The sequence below is a fragment of the Oncorhynchus kisutch genome, linkage group LG18 (genome assembly GCF_002021735.2).
Source record: "Oncorhynchus kisutch isolate 150728-3 linkage group LG18, Okis_V2, whole genome shotgun sequence".
NCBI classification, from domain to species: domain Eukaryota; kingdom Metazoa; phylum Chordata; class Actinopteri; order Salmoniformes; family Salmonidae; genus Oncorhynchus; species Oncorhynchus kisutch.
This window is the reverse complement of record NC_034191.2, coordinates 15,490,792-15,509,070: the sequence shown is the minus strand read 5'-3', so window position 1 is coordinate 15,509,070 and position 18,279 is coordinate 15,490,792. Positions and strand designations below refer to the sequence as shown.

Sequence of the window (18,279 nt, the reverse complement as noted above, 5' to 3'; positions counted from 1 at the left end):
GTATGTTCCCATTCTGTGTGTTCCCATTCTCTGTGTTCCCATTCTGTGTGTTCCCATTCTGTGTGTTCCCATTCTGTGTGTTCCCATTCTGTGTGTTTCCATTCTGTGTGTTCCCATTCTGTGTGTTCCCATTCCGTGTGTTCCCATTCTGTTTGTTCCCATTCTGTGTGTTCCCATTCTGTTTGTTCCCATTCTGTGTGTTCCCATTCTGTTTGTTCCCATTCTTTTTGTTCCCATTCTGTTTGTTCCCATTCTGTGTGTTCCCATTCCGTGTGTTCCCATTCTGTGTGTTCCCATTTTGTGTGTTTCCATTCTGTGTGTTCCCATTCTGTGTGTTCCCATTCCGTGTGTTCCCATTTTGTTTGTTCCCATTCTGTTTGTTCCCATTCTGTTTGTTCCCATTCTGTTTGTTCCCATTCTGTGTGTTCCCATTCTGTTTGTTCCCATTCTGTTTGTTCCCATTCTGTTTGTTCCCATTCCATGTGTTCCCATTCTGTGTGTTCCCATTCTGTTTGTACCCATTCTGTTTTTTCCCATTCTGTGTGTTCCCATTCTGTTTTTTCCCATTCTCTGTGTTACCATTCTGTTTGTTCCCATTCTGTGTGTTCCCATTCTCTGTGTTCCCATTCTCTGTGTTCCCATTCTGTGTGTTCCCATTCTGTGTGTTCCCATTCCGTGTGTTCCCATTCTGTTTGTTCCCATTCTGTGTTCCCATTCTGTGTGTTCCCATTCTGTTTGTTTCCATTCTGTTTGTTCCCATTCCGTGTGTTTCCATTCTGTGTGTTCCCATTCTGTTTGTTCCCATTCTGTGTGTTCCCATTCTGTGTGTTCCCATTCTGTGTGTTCCCATTCTGTTTGTTCCCATTCTGTGTGTTCCCATTCCGTGTGTTCCCATTCCTTGTGTTTCCATTCCGTGTGTTCCCATTTCTTGTGTTTCCAGTCTGTGAATTTCCAGTCTGTGTGTTTTCAGTCTTTGTGTGATTCCAGTCAGTTTCCAGTCTGTGTGTGTGTTTCCAGTCAATTTCCTGTATATGAGTGTTTCCATTCTGTATCTAGTCTGTCTGTTTCCAGTCTGTCTGTTTCAAGTCTGTGTGTTTCCTGTCTGTGTGTGTTTCCAGTCAATTTCCTGTCTGTGTGTGTTTCCATTCTGTGTCCGTTTCCAGTCTGTGTGTTTCCAGTCTGTGTCAGTTTCCAGTCTGCTACAGACTGTTTCCAGTCTGTGTGTGTTTCCAGTCTGTGTGTGTTTCCAGTCTGTGTCAGTTTTCCAGTCTGTCATTTTTCCAGTAAGTGTCAGTTTTCCAGTCGGTGTCATTTTTCCAGTAAGTGTCAGTTTTCCAGTCTGTGTCAGTTTCCCAGTCTGTGTCAGTTGTCCAGTCTGTGTGTGTTTCCAGTCTGTGTGTGTTTCCAGTCTGTGTGTGTTTCCAGTCTGTGTGTTTCCAGTCTGTGTCAGTTTCCCAGTCTGTGTCAGTTGTCCAATCTGTGTCAGTTGTCCAATCTTTGTCAGTTGCCCGATCTGTGTCAGTTTTCCAGTCTATGTCAGTTGTCCAGTCTGTGTCAGTTTCCCAGTCTGTGTCAGTTTCCCAGTCTGTGTCAGTTGTCCAATCTGTGTCCGTTTCCCAGTCTGTGTCAGTTTCCCAGTCTGTGTGTGTTTCCAGTCTGTGTCAGTTTTCCAGTAAGTGTCAGTTTTCCAGTCTGTGTCAGTTTTCCAGTCTGTGTCATTTTTCCAGTAAGTGTCATTTTTCCAGTAAGTGTCAGTTTTCCAGTAAGTGTCAGTTTTCCAGTCTGTGTCAGTATCCAGTCTGTGTCAGTTTCCAGTCTGTGTGTGTATACATATGCTGAAGTTGAAGTGTGTGTGAGCAAAATTCAATCCCATGGGTTGTTAAAAGAAAATGAAATACCTTGTTTGTGAGTGTTTTTCTGTCGTGTATTTAGTCACTGGACGTTTTATTTGGCTCTTCCTTGTTGCTTTTTTGTAAAAAAAACATGAATTACCGTCCCCTTCATTCCGGCAAAGAGGAGGATAATCTCATCAGAGCTGCAGTGTTTGTTTCTGGACAAGGACTAATGACACACACATTCCAGAGGGAATGCAACACTGCCTCCATAACGCCCAGGATCCATTCTGATATTGTATATGAAGTTCAGCTCATTAAAGAGCAGCCCTCTGTGCTCGCTGAGCTCACAGCTCATTGGTTTCTCATTCTAATTGGCTGCTGTTAATTGGCCTCTGATGTTTTCAGCTTTTTTTCACGTTTTTCTTTTTTCTCTTGGCAATGGTGAACATTAGTTGAAAAATGACTGTGTTTTTGATGGCATGGCTGGCATTAATTACACATTGAGAGATAATGTGCGTGGTGCATTTTCGCAACGTCCATAAAGTAAAGGGTTGCAATTAGCTGACATGCTCTCGTGTAAAATGATATATTTTTTTATCTGTGTAAATCCCACGCTGTAATTAGCCCTGTTTGTTCCTATTCTATTATCTGCTGTCGATGTATTCATTTCACTGCTGATTTAACATTATTCAACTATGTAGATGGTTGTGAGACAGAGGAGGATGTGGGAGTGGGGATGTGTGTCTGCATGTTTCTGACTGAAGGAGTTCTTTGTTCATGTTTTTCCAGGGAGTCAAGGTCAAAAGAAGGGAGTGCGCACCCCCAAACTACCCAAACAGAGTGCACTGAACTGGGCTGACCTTCTGCCTCCTCCCCCTGCTAACCCACCTCCCTGCCGCAACATGGAGGAGTACTCCCTGTCTATGGACGAGAGGTGGGACATGTCTACACACACACACACACACACATACACACACACCTCCCTGCTACTCGACCCTTTCCTTTCATTTACTGAAAGAGTGTTAGATTTGTTCTAAGCATTTTTGTTCTATTGTGTATCAATGCTAGGTTCATGTCAAACATTTTCCTTTACCTTGGTAGCAGCACAACATGACTATATACTAGCGACATTGTTCCAGCTATGAATGTTATTGTCACGTTGAGTGACATCCAACTAATCAGCGTGTTTCACTGTGTTGACAGCTATGACCCAGACATGCAGTGCTCCCTGCCCCCCTCCCGCATGTACCTGCAGCCAGATGAACTGGAGGAGGAGGAAGAGGAGGAGGAGGAGATGGAGAGGGGTCCCACTCCACCTGTCAGAGGGGCTGCCTCGTCCCCCGCCGCGGTGTCCTACAGCCACCAGTCCACAGCCACCCTCACCCCCTCGCCCCAGGATGAGCTGCAACCCATGCTCCAAGACACTGCAGACAGCATTGGCTCTGGACACGAGCGCAGGTACTGGGAGGTGTTATTCTGGATTAAAATAGACTCTGATTGGCTGATATACAGTGGGTATCATAAGTATTCACCCTCCCCCTTAGATATTTTAACAGTCTATTGTGTTACAAAGTGGGAACGAAATATATTTAATTGTGATTTTTTTTCGGGGTCATACACAAGATACTCCATAATGTTAAAGTGAAAAGAACATTCTATAAATGTACAATAAAATAAAAATATGGTCGTTGCGTAAGTATTCACCCCATAAATGAGTTCAGTTAGACCTAAATGACAGAGTGAAACATATACAGAATCAAGTATACTGAATCAGAATATATCAAAACATGTATCCTTTATGGAGCAAGGCACTAAAGTCATGCAAAGAGCTGTTTCTGAAGTATATTGTTAGTACTTATTTATTCAAGGTGTATTATTGATTTATCTTTCATTCATCTTTTGTTTTGATCGTTGACAAAACACGATACTTAATATATTTTATTCCCACTTTGTAAGACAATAAATGGGTGATACCCACTGTAGTAATGATTTCAATAGTCTCTGCAAAAAAATGCAATCATATTTTATAATTGATTTATATAATTGATTTCTCATACCCTACATTAAGAACATGTCTCCTGCTGTTTCAGACGCCATGCAGTGAGCCCCCCTCCCCGACCCCTCTCCCCCTCACACACCTACGGCTACATCTCCAGCCCCATGTCCCTGGACACAGACGGCATGGAGGAAGAGGGGGAGATGTTGGAGGAAGAGGAGGAGGAGGAAGGGGACGAGACAGACGCGGAGGTGGCTAAGGTGCACCACCACCACACCCACCCTCACCACCCCCACCACCCCCAGCAGATGCACCCCAGGAGGCTGCTGCTGCGGGGTCTGGAGCAGACCCCAGCCTCCAGCATGGGGGACCTGGAGAGCTCTGTGACGGGATCCATGATCAACGGCTGGGGTTCGGCATCCGAGGAGGATAACGCCTCGTCAGGGCGCTCCAGCGCTGTCAGCTCCTCAGACGGATCCTTCTTCACAGATGCCGACTTTGCCCAGGCAGTCGCGTCTGCTGCAGAGTACGCAGGCCTGAAGGTGGCCAAGTACACCAACCCCACGCAAGGCCAGGAGGGAGGCCCCGGAGGTAAGCACATCTATTCCTCACTAATATAACGTCACTTTATCAAGAAGAAGAGAATACAAGATAATGAGCACCTTAATTCCTTAGAGTCTAAGACGTTGGGGTAGGGATATCTTAAAGTGATATCTCTAGCTTAAACTGATCTCTCTAGCTCAAACTGATATCTCTAGCTTAAACTGATATCTCTATCTTAAAGTGATATCTCTAGCTGAACTGAAATCTCTATCTTAAACAGATATCTCTATCTTAAACTGATTTCTCCAGTTTAAACTGATATATCTAGCTTAAACAGATATATCTAGCTGAACTGATATCTCTATCTTAAACAGATATCTCTAGCTTAAACTGATATCTCTAGGTTAAACTGATATCTCTAGGTTAAACTGATATCTCTATCTTAAACGGATATCTCTAGCTTAAACTGATATCTCTAACTTAAACTGATATCTCTAGCTCCTCTAGCTTAAACTGATATCTCTATCTTAAAGTGATATCTCTAGCTTAAACTGATCTCTCTAGCTCAAACTGATATCTCTAGCTTAAACTGATATCTCTATCTTAAAGTGATATCTCTAGCTGAACTGATATCTCCAGTTTAAACTGATATATCTATCTTAAACTGATATCTCTATCTTAAACAGATATCTCTAGCTTAAACTGATATCTCTAGCTTAAACTGATATCTCTAGTTTATGAAACTGATATCTCATGTTTATGAATCTCTTATTCTGAAAGCCCACTGACAGAGGGGAAACCTTTTCATGGTTTCATGTACCTTACCAAATGTGTATTTTCCTTCAGGACGAAAGTATCAAATGACCCCTTCAGGCCACCGTCCTGGCAGCCCCCTGTCCACAGACAGCAACATGAGCACGGCCAACATGCAGAAGAGGCCTCCTAAGAAGCAGAAACAGCACCCTGCAGCGGGCCACCCAGGGCTCCAGCGACGAGAGGCCTACCCTGAAGGTACAGTACAGAACCACACTCTGCTTATTAATCACTCAAGTACTGTACGAGGTGGAATGTCATAATGCGGACTGGAGTTGTACCATGGATTCATTTGTAAACTAGTCCACTAAATCTGTAATACCTCATAATGAGGACTGGAGTTGTGCCATGGGTCCATTTGTAAACTAGTCCACTAAATCTGTAATACCTCATAATGAGGACTGGAGTTGTGCCATGGGTCCATTTGTAAACTAGTCCACTAAATCTGTAATATCTTATAATGAGGACTGGAGTTGTGCCATGGGTCCATTTGTAAACTAGTCCACTAAATCTGTAATACCTCATAATGAGGACTGGAGTTGTACCATGGATCCATTTGTAATCTAGTCCACTAATTTTGTAATACCTCATAATGAGTACTGGAGTTGTGCCATGGATCCATTTGTAAACTAGTCCACTAATTCTGTAATACCTCATAATGAGGACTGGAGTTGTACCATGGATCCATTTGTAATCTAGTCCACTAATACTGTCATATCTCAGTACCCAGCCCCACCCATGTGATGTATGGCATGGTGCCTGCCTGAGACAGTGTCCAGGACTGAGTGTGAGTGTGTCATAAGTCAGAGCTTTTAATCATCTTCCCCTCGTGTGTGTGAGATCACTTCCAATCTGTGGTGGTGCTGAGCAGAGCAGCCTAGATGGTAGGGGTATGGAGGGGGCCTGTCTCAGGGGACTACTGTCCAGTTCCAGCCCGTTCTCCTGCTGCTGAAACTGGGATGTCTTCCACTCCAGCCAGCCACTAATGAAATTACCCCAGGTGCTCTGGCTCTTATTGAAGTGGCCCCCTGGCCTCCACTCCAGAAGCCAGGAATAAACAAAGCAGGGGCTAACTACAGAGTAACAACGCACAGAACCGGGAATATGCTTATCCTTGTCAAAATGAAGGTTGTCAACTTTAAGGGTATTTATTGTTGCTTTATTTGTGGCCTATGTGTTAGTTTTAGTTCTGTTTTCCTCTGGGATTGTGTGTGTGTGTGTGTGTGTGTGTGTGTGTGTGTGTGTGTGTGTGTGTGTGTGTGTGTGTGTGTGTGTGTGTGTGTGTGTGTGTGTGTGTGTGTGTGTGTGTGTGTGTGTGTGTGTGTGTGTGTGTGTGTGTGTGTGTGTGTGTGTGTGTGTGTGTGAATGGATGCATGTAGGTGTGTGTGTCTATGCATTGTTTGTGTCTGTGTGTGTGTGTGTGAATGAATGCGTCCGTGCGTGTGTGTGTGCATATGCGTGCATATGTGAGGTGTCCTTGTGTGTTGGAAGCACTTGACAGGCAGATTTAATATCCAGCCCCACTCTGAGCCAGACCAGCTATCACTGCACCAAATCCTACCCATTCTCCCTTCATCCCTTCATCCTGCCTTCCACCCCATCCCCTCCCTTTGAAGTAAACTCTCCATCCCTCACTCTGCTCTCTTCCAGCTCCCTCCATCTCTCCTCCCTCCCTCCTCCCTCACTCCCAATCTTTGTTCCCTATGTGTGTCTGAGAGGAGTGAGGAGGAGAGGAGACAAGACAGTTCTCCAGCCCCAGTCTGGTCTGGTCGCTGATTGTATTCCATCTGAATATATTGATTGCACTGTAGTGGGGGGCTGGGTGAGTGACAGAGAGGTGATAGGGAGGAGAGAGGTGATAGGGAGGAGAGAGATGATGGGGAGGAGATAGGTGATGGGGAGGAGATAGGTGATGGGGAGATGAGAGGTGATGGGGAGGAGAGAGGTTATGGGGAGGAGAGAGGTGACGGGAGGAGAGGGGTGACGGGGAGGAGAGGGGTGACGGGGAGGAGAGGGGTGACGGGGAGGAGAGGGGTAGAGGTGACGGGGAGGAGAGAGGTGACGGGGAGGAGAGAGGTGATGGGGAGGAGAGAGGTGATGGGGAGGAGAGAGGTGATGGGGAGGAGAGAGGTGACGGGGAGGAGAGAGGTGACAGGGAGGAGAGAGATGACGGGGAGGGGAGAGGTGACGGGGAGGAGAGAGGTTGATGTATCATGTATTTATTTCCATAGTAGTATGATGATTGCCCCCCCCCCCCTGCTAGCTGTGTCCCCCTGCTGTCCATTGCACTGGAGGTCAAAGCGAGAGCAGTAATCCACCCAGGACAGGACAGCCATAAATACCCAGAAGCATCAGTTAGCAGGGAAATTAAAAGACAGGGGTACAAGTTGACCAAACCCCCTCTCTCCACTCTCCACCCCCTTCCCCCTCTTTGATTCTCATTTAGTCCTGTTTGCTCAGTGGATGGTGAGATGACCAGGTTTGAGGTTATTTCCCCATGTGGTTCACATGCTGGTGTAATGCCTGTTTTAACTTCCACACTCAAGTTAACCCTTCCCATTCCGTCTTTGCTAAAATCTTAATTTAGCATACATCTGTATAGGCGTCCAATGTGGGGAATAAATCTACATGCTTTTCAATTGAATGCCAATACGGTATCTAATGGGTTAGGACCCAGATTGCAGTTCCTATGGATTCACTAGATGTCAACAGTCTTTAGACATTGTTTCAGGCTTGTTTTCTGAAAAATTAGGAAGAATGAGACTTTTTGGTCAGTGGACTGCGGAAGCATGCAGTGCTGGTTTTGTGCGTGACTAAGTGCGCACCCTTCGTTGTTTTTCCTTTCTATTGAATACGCTATTGTCTGGTTGAAATATTATCAATTATTTAGACAATTGACAACCTGAGGATTAATTATAAAAATCGTTTGACATGTTTCTACGAACATTACCGGTACTATTAGGATGTATTCATCTGCATGTTTTGACCACCTTTGAGCCAGTGGATTACTGAACAAAACGCGCCAACAAAACAGAGTTTTGGGGATATAATGAGGGACTTTATCGAACAAAACAAACGTTTATTGTGTAGCTGGGACTCTTGTGACTGCAACCAGATGAAGATCATCAAAGGTAAGTGATTAATTTTATCCCTATTTCTGACTTTTGTGACTCCTCTTCTTGGCTGGAAAATGTTTGTATGCTTTTGTAAGTGGGGAGCTGTCCTCAGATAATCCCACGGCATGCTTTCGCCGTAAAGCCTTTTTGAAATATGACACAGCTGCTGGATTAACAAGAAGTTAATCTTTAAGCCGATGTATAACACTTGTATCTATTTTGAATTTGGTGCTCTGCAATTTCATCGGATGTTGTCGAGGTGGGTCGCTAGTGGTACGCCAATCCCAGAGAGGTTTTAAGCACCTCGGACTCAGTGACCGTCTGTGTAACAGTATAACTTTAGACCGTCCCCTCGCCCATAACCGGGCGCGAACCAGGGAACCTCTGCACACATCAACAACAGTCTCCCGCGAATCGTTACCCATTGCTCCACAAAAGCCGCGGCCCTTGTAGAGCAAGGGGAACCACTACTTCAAGGTCTCAGAGCAAGTGACGTCACCGATTGAAACGCTATTTAGCGCGCACCGTTTCACATCCGTTACACCTGCACAGAGAAACTTTGTAACGGGGCAGGGGAAAGAGTGGGAGGAGAATCAGGGCTAGACGCAATAGAAGGGGTGGGAGATGAGGAAATGTTGAAATGCAAGGAGACATGGCTGAGTCAAATAGGAATCCTGACTTAATGAAGTGGTGATTAAAGAGCTCAGCCATATGCTCCTTGTTAGCAACAACCACATAATCAACATTAAGGGACATGGGCAGCTGTGAGGAGGAGGGTTTACTGTCCAGGTCTTTAACCTCTCTGGGATATTTGGGACGGTAGCATCCCACCTCGCCAACAGCCAGTGAAAGTGCATGGTGCCAAATTCAAAACAACAACAGAAATAGCATTATAAATATTCACTTACCTTTGATGATCTTCATCAGACTGCACTCACAGGAATCGCAGTTCCACAATAAATGTTTGTTTTGTTCAATAATGTCCATCATTTATGTCCAAATAGCTTCTTTTGTTTTCTTACATGCCAGGGCGTTTGGTAAACAAATCCAAAAGCGCGTTCAGGTCCAGCCGAACGTTGGACAAAATGTTCCGTTACAGCCAGTAGAAACTTGTCAAACTAAGTATAGAATCAATCTTTAGGATGTTTTTATCATAAATCTTCAATAATGTTCCAACCGGAGAATTCCTGTGTCTGTAGAAAAGCAATGGAACGAGAGCAAACTCTCTAGTGACTCTGCAAGATCTCGGTCGAACCAGGGGCTGAACCTGTTTTTAATTATATTTTTCTTTATGGGGTCGTGTTTGTTAACAATACCACAGAAAATATCAAAACAAGGTTGAAGCGTCTTCGACAGAGGGGATCAAGCTGATTCTATATCAATTTACAGAGGCCAGGTAATGAAGAAAGACTTGCTCATTAAAGTTTTTAAGCAAGCGTCTATGACAAATCAGGACAGATCATTTCAATGAGCAATCCTTACGAACACAGGCTGTAAAACAGTGATCACTAAGGTCGTTACAGAAAACACCAGACTGATACCTATCAGGATTATTTGTGAGGATAACATCAAGGAGTTTAGCTTTTTCTGGGTGTTTGGAGTAATACCTTGTGGGATTGGTAAAAGTCTGAGAAAGATTTAGGGAGTCCCATTGCTTTAGGACTTGGTCAGGTGGTTTAAGCATGTCCCAGTTTCGATCACCTAGCAGGACAAATTCAGACTTAGTGTAAGGGACCAGGAGAGGGCATTTAAGGTACAAGCCGGTGAGGATGGTAGACGATAACACCCAGCAATAGTCAACAAAGAGCTATTTGAAAGTTTAATGCTTATAACCAGTCAATCAAATTGTTTGGGGACAGACTTGGTGGAGACAACCGAACACTGAAGGTGATCTTTGGTAAAGATTGCCACTCCACAACCTTTGGAAGATCTGTCTTGCCAAAAAAGTGTATAACCAGAAAGGTTAACATCAGTGTTCAAAACACTCTTTCCTAACCACATTTCAGTAATGACCAACACATCTGGATTGGAGCTGTGAACCCACACTTTCAATTGATACATTTTAGGTAATAAGTGCAGAAAACCCAGGCTTTTACAAGAGCAGAAATCAGTGAAGCAGATATCAGAGCACAAGGCAGAATTGGGGCTAGCTACTGTAGATTGGCCAGGGTGTTCATGCACATTTCCAGATATCATCTACAGTAATACAATCTCCTGCTATTGTTGGCCTCAAGGGCACCTCACACTTCACAACTCAGTGCAGCCGGATCAGATCTGTCCTAGCAAGCCTTAACCTATCACATTGGTTAAAAAAGGTTATACATGCCAACATATTAATCAAGAATTAGGCAAAGTGATCGTGTCAGGCAAAGATTTTATCCAACTTTTTGAGCATTGCAACATTTGATGTAAAGTCACTTTCTCTGTGGTTGTCTCACGCGTCTATAGTGTTCACAGCTGCCGATGCCCCATCGGGATTTGTTATTCCCCAACATTTGCAACTTGGTCATTGAGCGTCATCACTATCTTTCCTTTGCGGTACGTCAATCATGATTACCAGCTGAGTTAAACTTTTATGAGTTGATTTTACTCCTGCCTCAGAGCTTGGGTGAGCAGTGTCTTAATGTCATCCTAAAACCTACTCTGAGCTGAGAGTTTTTGTCCTCACCTCCATGTGTCCATAAATCTGCCTGGCTGTCCTCTCCTCTCCTCCTGTAGGGGGCTATATCTCACAGACAGTGGCATTGATCGGATCTTGACTGAGAGAGGAGGCACTGCAGACACTTTTTTATTTATTTGTTTATTTCACCTTTATTTAACCAGGTAGGCAAGTTGAGAACACCTTTATTTAACCAGGTAGGCTAGTTGAGAACACCTTTATTTAACCAGGTAGGCTAGTTGAGAACACCTTTATTTAACCAGGTAGGCTAGTTGAGAACACCTTTATTTAACCAGGTAGGCAAGTTGAGAACAAGTTCTCATTTAAAATTGCGACCTGGCCAAGATAAAGCAAAGCAGTGCGACACAAACAACAACACAGAGTTACACATGGAATAAACAAACACAATAGGAAAATCTGTATACAGTGTGTGCAAATGAAGTAAGGAGGTAAGGCAATAAATAGGCCATAGTGGTGAAGTAATTACAATTTAGCATTAACACTGGAGTGATATATGTGCAGATGAAGATGTGCAAGTAGAAATACCGGTGTGCAAAAGAGCAGAAAAAACAAAAACAAATATGGGGATGAGGTAGGTAGTTGGTTGGATGGGCTATTTACAGATGTGCTGTGTACAGCTGCAGCGATCGGTAAGCTGCTCTGACAGCTGACTCTTGAAGTTAGTGAGGGAGATATACGTTTCCAACTTCAGTGATTTTTGCAATTCGTTCTAGTCATTGGCAGCAGAGAACTGGAAGGAATGGGATGAATGGAATGAGGTGTTGGCTTTGGATCAGCAGGATAGTCAGTTTTACGAGGGTATGTTTGGCAGCATGAGTGAAGGAGGCTTTGTTGCGAAATAGGAAGCTGATTCTAGATTTAATTTTGGATTGGAGATGATTAATAAGAGTCTGGAAGGAGAGTTTACAGTCTAGCCAGACACCTAGGTATTTGTAGTTGTCCACATATATATACACATCCAGAGTAGTGAAGCCAGTCGGGTGTGTGTGCGGGTGCGGGTAGCAATCAGTTGAAGAGCGTTCATTTAGTTTTACTAGCGTTGAAGAGCAGTTGGAGGCCACGGAAGGAGAGTTGTATGGCGTTGAAACTCGTTTGGGGATGTGTGTATTAGACCTTCCTGATTCAACCAAAGCTCCATAGTAAAAACGCAATGGCAACACCTTTAGACCCCGCGTATGTAAAAAGTTCCTACAGTGTTATTCAGCTCACAGCATACAGAGTGGAACAGTGGTGGAAAACATGATGGACATTGGGATGCTGGGTGTGAGTGGCATAGGGATGCTGGGTGTAATAGGCATAGGGATGCTGGGTGTAATAGGCATTTGGATGCTGGGTGTAATCAGCATCGGGATGCTGGGTGTGAGCGGCATAGGGATGCTGGGTGTAATCAGCATCGGGATGCTGGGTGTAATCAGCATCGGGATGCTGGGTGTGAGCGGCATAGGGATGCTGGGTGTAATAGGCATTGGGATGCTGGGTGTAATCAGCATCGGGATGCTGGGTGTGAGCGGCATAGGGATGCTGGGTGTAATAGGCACTGGGATGCTGGGCGTAATCAGCATCGGGATGCTGGGTGTAATAGGCATTGGGATGCTGGGTGTAATAGGCATTGGGATGCTGGCAGTGAGCGGCATAGGGATGCTGGGTGTAATAGGCACTGGGATGCTGGGTATGAGCGGCATAGGGATGCTGGGTGTAATAGGCATTGGGATGCTGGGTGTGAGCGGCTTTGGGATGCTGGGTGTAATAGGCATTGGGATGTTGGGTGTGAGTGGCATAGGGATGCTGGGGATAATAGGCATTGGGATGCTGGGTGTAATAGGCATTGGGATGCTGGGTATAATCAGCTTCGGGATGCTAGGTGTGAGCGGCATAGGGATGCTGGGTGTAATAGGCACTGGGATGCTGGGTATGAGCGGCATAGGGATGCTGGGTATAATAGGCATTGGGATGCTGGCAGTGAGCGGCATAGGGATGCTGGGTGTAATAGGCATAGGGATGCTGGGTGTGAGCGGCTTTGGGATGCTGGGTGTGAGCGGCATTGGGATGCTGGGTGTAATCAGCATCGGGATGCTGGGTGTGAGCGACATTGGGAAGCTGGGTGTAATCAGCATCGGGATGCTGGGTGTGAGCGACATTGGGAAGCTGGGTGTAATCAGCATCGGGATTCTGGGTGTGAGCGACATTTGGAAGCTGGGTCTAATCAGCATCCGGATGCTGGGTAGGAGCGACATTGGGAAGCTGGGTCTAATCAGCATCGGGATGCTGGGTGTGAGCGACATTGGGATGCTGGGTGTGAGCGACATTGGGATGCTGATTGTGAACAGTATTGGGTGTGAGCAGCAATGGGATGGTAGGTGTGAGCGGTGTTGGGATGCTGGAAGTGAGCGGCGGGAATGGCTGATTGCTATGTTTATTAACTTTGTTATCCCGTGTGGATTATGGGCCGTGCCGGCCGACAGAGCTGACCCGTCACTCAACTGGGAGGCTGATTAAAAGATGAAAAGCCATCGATCGAAAGCAACGCAGACAAGGCTTTTCTCAGGCAGCTTGTTTTGCTTGAGCGGGTGTGTCTGTGTGTGTCTGTGTGTGTCTAGATGTTTGAGCACTCAGGCAGCCCACCAGTCAGGCTCATATGAATAATGGCTCAAGGACAGACATCATTGATTCATCGACAGGGGAAGTGGAGCAGGTCAGAAAGCCAGCTGCTGATCGTCACGCTCTCCTCCATCTCTCTCTCCTCTATCTCTCTCTCTCCTCCATCTCTCTCTCTCTCCTACATCTCGCTCTCTACTCCATCTCTCTCTCTCCTCCATCTCTCTCTCTCTCTCTCCTCCATTTCTCTCTCTCTCCTCCATCTCTCTCTCTCCTGTATCTCTCTCTCCTCCATCTCTCTCTCTCCTCCATCTCTCTCTCTTCCATCTCCATCTCGCTCCTCCATCTCTCTCTCTCTCTCCTCCATCTCCATCTCCCTCCCCTATCTCTCTCTCTCTCTCCTCCATCTCTCTCTCTCCTCCATCTCTCTCTCCTCCAGCTCTCTCTCTCCTCCATCTCTCTCTCTCTCCTCCATCTCTCTCTCTCTCCTACATCTGTCTCTCGCCTCCATCTCTCTCTCCTCCATCTCTCTCTCTCCTCCATCTCTCTCTCTCTCCTCCATCTCCATATCCTCCATCTCCATCTCTGTCCTCCATCTATCTCTCCTCCATCTCTCTCTCCTCCATCTCTCTCTCTCTCCTCCGTCTCTCTCTCTCCTCCATCTATCTTTCTCTCCTCCATCTCTCTCTCTCCTCCATCTCTCTCCTCCATCTCTCTCTCCTCCATCTCTCCTTCATCGCTCTCTCTCCTTCGTCGCTCTCTCTCCTCCGTCTCTCTCTCTCTCCTCCATCTCTCTCCTCCATCTCTCTCTCTCTCCTCCATCTCTCTCTCTCCCCTATCTCTCTCTGTCTCCTCCATCTCTCTGTTTCTCCTCCCACTCTCTTTCCTCCAGCTCTCTCTCTCCTCCACCTCTCTCTCTCTCCTCCATCTCTCTCCTCCATCTCTCTCTCTCCTCCATCTCTCTCTCCCCTATCTCTCTGTCTCCTCCATCTCTCTCTTTCTCCTCCCACTCTCTTTCCTCCAGCTCTCTCTCTCCTCCATCTCTCTCTCTCCTCCATCTCTCTCTCTCCTCCAGCTCTCTCTCTCCTCCATCTCTCTCTGTCTCCTCCATCTCTCTCTCTCTCTCCTCCATATCTCTCATCCATCTCTCTCTCTCCTCCAGCTCTCTCTCCTCCTTCTCTCCTCTGTCTTCTTTATCTCCCACCTCTGCTTCACCTCTATCTCCCCTTCCTCTCCTCTCTCTCATCTCTTTCCCTTCACTCCTCTCTCCCTTCCTCCATATTCCATTTATCCCTCTCTTCCTGCTATTCCACCTTATCTCCACACTATCTCCCCTCTCTGTCGCCTCAGAGCCTCCATATCTCTCTGGCCTGGCTGTGTGTACACACTATAGTCCAGAGTCCGTCCACTTCTACTTGGCCAGGCTGTGTGTACACAGTTCAGTCCAGAGTACTTCCACTTGGCCAGGTTGTGTGTACACAGTTCAGTCCAGAGTACTTCCACTTGGTCAGGTTGTGTAAACACAGTAAATTCCAGAGTACTTCCGCTCAGCCAGTTTGTGTAAACACAGTAAATTCCAGAGTACTTCCGCTCAGCCAGGTTGTGTAAACACAGTAAATTCCAGAGTACTTCCGCTCAGCCAGGTTGAGTAAACACAGTAAATTCCAGAGTACTTCCGCTCAGCCAGGTTGTGTAAACACAGTAAATTCCAGAGTACTTCCGCTCAGCCAGGTTGTGTAAACACAGTAAATTCCAGAGTACTTCCACTTGGTCAGGTTGTGTGAACATAGTATAGCTTTTTTTGGTCTCACCTTGCAGGTGCAAGACAACTGAGTGATCGTTAATGTACAGTAGGTTAGCTGGTAGCTCTAATGGGTTGTCTCTAATGGCTCTTATGGCTCTAACGGCTCTTATTGCTCTAACGGCTCTAATGTCTAGGCTCTAACGGCTAGGCTCTAATGGCTCTAACGGCTCTAATGGCTAGGCTCTAATGGCTAGACTCTAATGGCTCTAACGGCTCTAATGGCTAGGCTCTAATGGCTAGGCTCTAAAGGCTAGGCTCTAATGGCTAGGCTCTAATGGCTCTAACGGCTCTAATGGCTAGGCTCTAATGGCTAGACTCTAATATCTAGGCTCTAATGGCTAGGCTCTAATGGCTCTAACGGCTCTAATGGCTAGGCTCTAATGGCTAGGCTCTAATGGCTCTAACGGCTCTAATGGCTAGGCTCTAATGGCTAGGCTCTAATGGCTAGGCTCTAATGGCTAGGCTCTAATGGCTCTAACGGCTCTAATGGCTAGGCTCTAATGGCTAGGCTCTAATAGCTCTTATGGCTCTAACGGCTCTAATGGCTAGGCTATAATGGTTAGGCTCTAATCCAGAGCATATTGACTCATGTCTCTTACATCACACACCCTAACATGAGTTTTGAACTGAGTATCTAATGTCCTCCTCTTCCTGTCTTTATCTTCCAGATCTTCCCCCCCCTCCCATCCCCCCTCCAGCGGGACTCAAGTCCCCCACACACCCCTCCAAGACAGCCCTGGAGACCCGGGGGGTGATGTCCCCCAAGGCAGGCGAGGGCAGGGACAGGAGAGGGGGCTCAGGAGGAGGGTACCGGCCACGGGAGGGATCAGACCCCCGTACCAGCTCCTCAGAGCGCCGGGAGACCCAGGACAGACAGAAAAACCCTCGCACAGGGAAAGGGAACAAACAGGAGGGGGGCAGCACCAAGGCACGCCAACACCCAGGTAGAGAGACCACCTAGGGACATGGAACTAATGACATTTAACCTAGCAGTATATTCTTCTTTCTGCTCTGTAGACATGCCGCTCTGACAGTGCAACTTTAGATTGGGAATAGCTGTATGTATTGTGTTGAAGGACATGAGTTCTCAGTGTGTCTTCTCTCCTCTTTTGTCCCAGGGCCAGAGGACATCCTGCCCTACAGCCGCCCCTCCTTCCCCATGGTCCACAGTCCCCGAGACATTGACCCCAGATCCCCCAGCTCTATGTCCTCCCGGGGCTCAGGGGGACGGCGGAGAGGAGAGGGGGGGGCAGGGGCCCGCAGGAACCCTAACGACATGGGCCTCAACACCTTGGGAGCCTTCCAGCCAGGAGACGATGACTTAGAGGTACAACACTTGCTGACTGGCTAACTCGGTGTTACCGCAGATTTAGTATTGGTAGGTTACTGAGCAATGGCTTAGATTAAATGCTGTGTGTATATTTGTATGCTTGCTGAAATGTCTGTTTTGTTGTGTCTTTCCCCAGATGGTGGAGAGCTGAAGTACTAGACGGGATGAACAGGAAGTACTGTCCAGAATTAAGTTTCCAAGAAGAGGAATGCTGTGATCGTTCCTCTGCCCCTTTTAAATATCTCAGTATCTCACCATCATGTTTGCTGAAAAATACTGTACATCAATTGTGTTTCAATACATCTGGAAAAAATACCAATTGTTTTTCTAGTTTATCGTTTTCTATGTCCATTTTAAACAAGAAAAAATGCCGAGCATAATACCCAGTAGTATGTAATGTTTTAATCCAAGGCAATAGGGAGTAACAGTGGACTCCAAGTATTGACAAGATCGACTTGGCTTGCCTCGGCAAGCACTGTGGGAAGCCTTGACCTTACAGCTAGGTGTTACTGTAATGAGATGAGCTACAAGCAGACTGTCTTGTAAATATACCTGTACACATAATGTCCTTTTGTATAGCGTCCATCGTGGTACTTCGTTTTCTTCGTTTTATTTTGTGAATTATTATTTTATTATGCCCGTAAATTTAATTATTTTATCATTTTCCATCCATGTTGTAAATCGCTATATTATTTAGCTGTCCCAAGAAAGTGCCACTTTGGGATTGTTCTTTTTCTAATGCACTGTTATTTTTTGTGTCAATGTTTATTTGTTTTACTTTGGTTTTAAAAGCACAATCACTAAACTTTATTTTAAGCCATTTTATCTATTAACCTTTTTGTCTTACTGGAGGAATACAGGTATGACAAAAGAGTCTTGTTAATCCTGATGATGATGAAGATGATGATGATGATGATGATGATGATGATGTTGGTAAAGGTGATAGTCTGTTTATGATGGGCGTGGATTGAAAGGAGACTTCCTGTGTCATGATTGGCTCATTTCAGATTCTGATGCTAGCTCATGTGAGGACCTTCAACACAGACAGTTATTGTGGTTCATAGCAGCAATGTAAATGTCTTTTTGAATTGACCGTAGTTCCAGCCATTGCACATTAATTCAAGCGGTGACATTGTCTACTAATGCACTTAAAAGAATGTAACATGCAGAAAATGGGTGACACCTTGTGAATCTGGAGAGGCCGTGATTGGACAAGGAGAGTCTCTTTTCCAGAGAAGGGTTTGGTCGGTGGATCCCTTCTCTGAGGAGAGAGGGTTCTGTTGTTTATTTGTAGGACATCTGCAAACATTTGTTTCGTAAAGCAAAAAGCTAAATAACTTTATGAATAAAAAATGTTCAAACTGTTAGCGCTCCCTCCTTTTTTTCTGATATCAGAAGGACATGGGGGGACTGCATGTCCCCTAGGGTGTCCCCTGGGGCCTCTCTCTCGCTGAAGCTCTCCTGGCTACATTTGAAGATCAGAGCTCAGGCATTTTGGTTGATATTTGAAGTGTGTGTGACGCCTGGGTACTCCTAAATCAAATCAAATGTATTTATATAGCCCTTC

At 45.8% G+C, this 18,279-nt stretch overlaps 1 protein-coding gene across 7 annotated transcripts in view; it reads left to right on the top strand.

The window, feature by feature from the left end:
• Window positions 1-18,079, top strand: part of LOC109905862 (roundabout homolog 1) — a 524,894-nt gene extending 506,815 nt beyond the window's left edge. For 4 of the 7 annotated variants that reach the window (XM_031795449.1, XM_031795451.1, XM_031795447.1 and 1 more), the window contains 7 exons: window positions 2,625-2,769; window positions 3,039-3,293; window positions 3,926-4,422; window positions 5,221-5,385; window positions 16,051-16,326; window positions 16,501-16,760; window positions 16,849-18,079. In XM_031795449.1, coding sequence (XP_031651309.1) covers window positions 2,625-2,769; window positions 3,039-3,293; window positions 3,926-4,422; window positions 5,221-5,385; window positions 16,051-16,326; window positions 16,501-16,733 — 1,571 coding nt within the window. In that variant the 3' untranslated portion in view covers window positions 16,734-16,760; window positions 16,849-18,079. The remainder of the gene's footprint in view (window positions 1-2,624; window positions 2,770-3,038; window positions 3,294-3,925; window positions 4,423-5,220; window positions 5,386-16,050; window positions 16,327-16,500; window positions 16,761-16,848) is intronic. The other 3 variants (XM_031795452.1, XM_031795448.1, XM_031795450.1) reach the window with 2 other exon arrangements.
• Window positions 18,080-18,279: the final 200 nt, after the last annotated feature.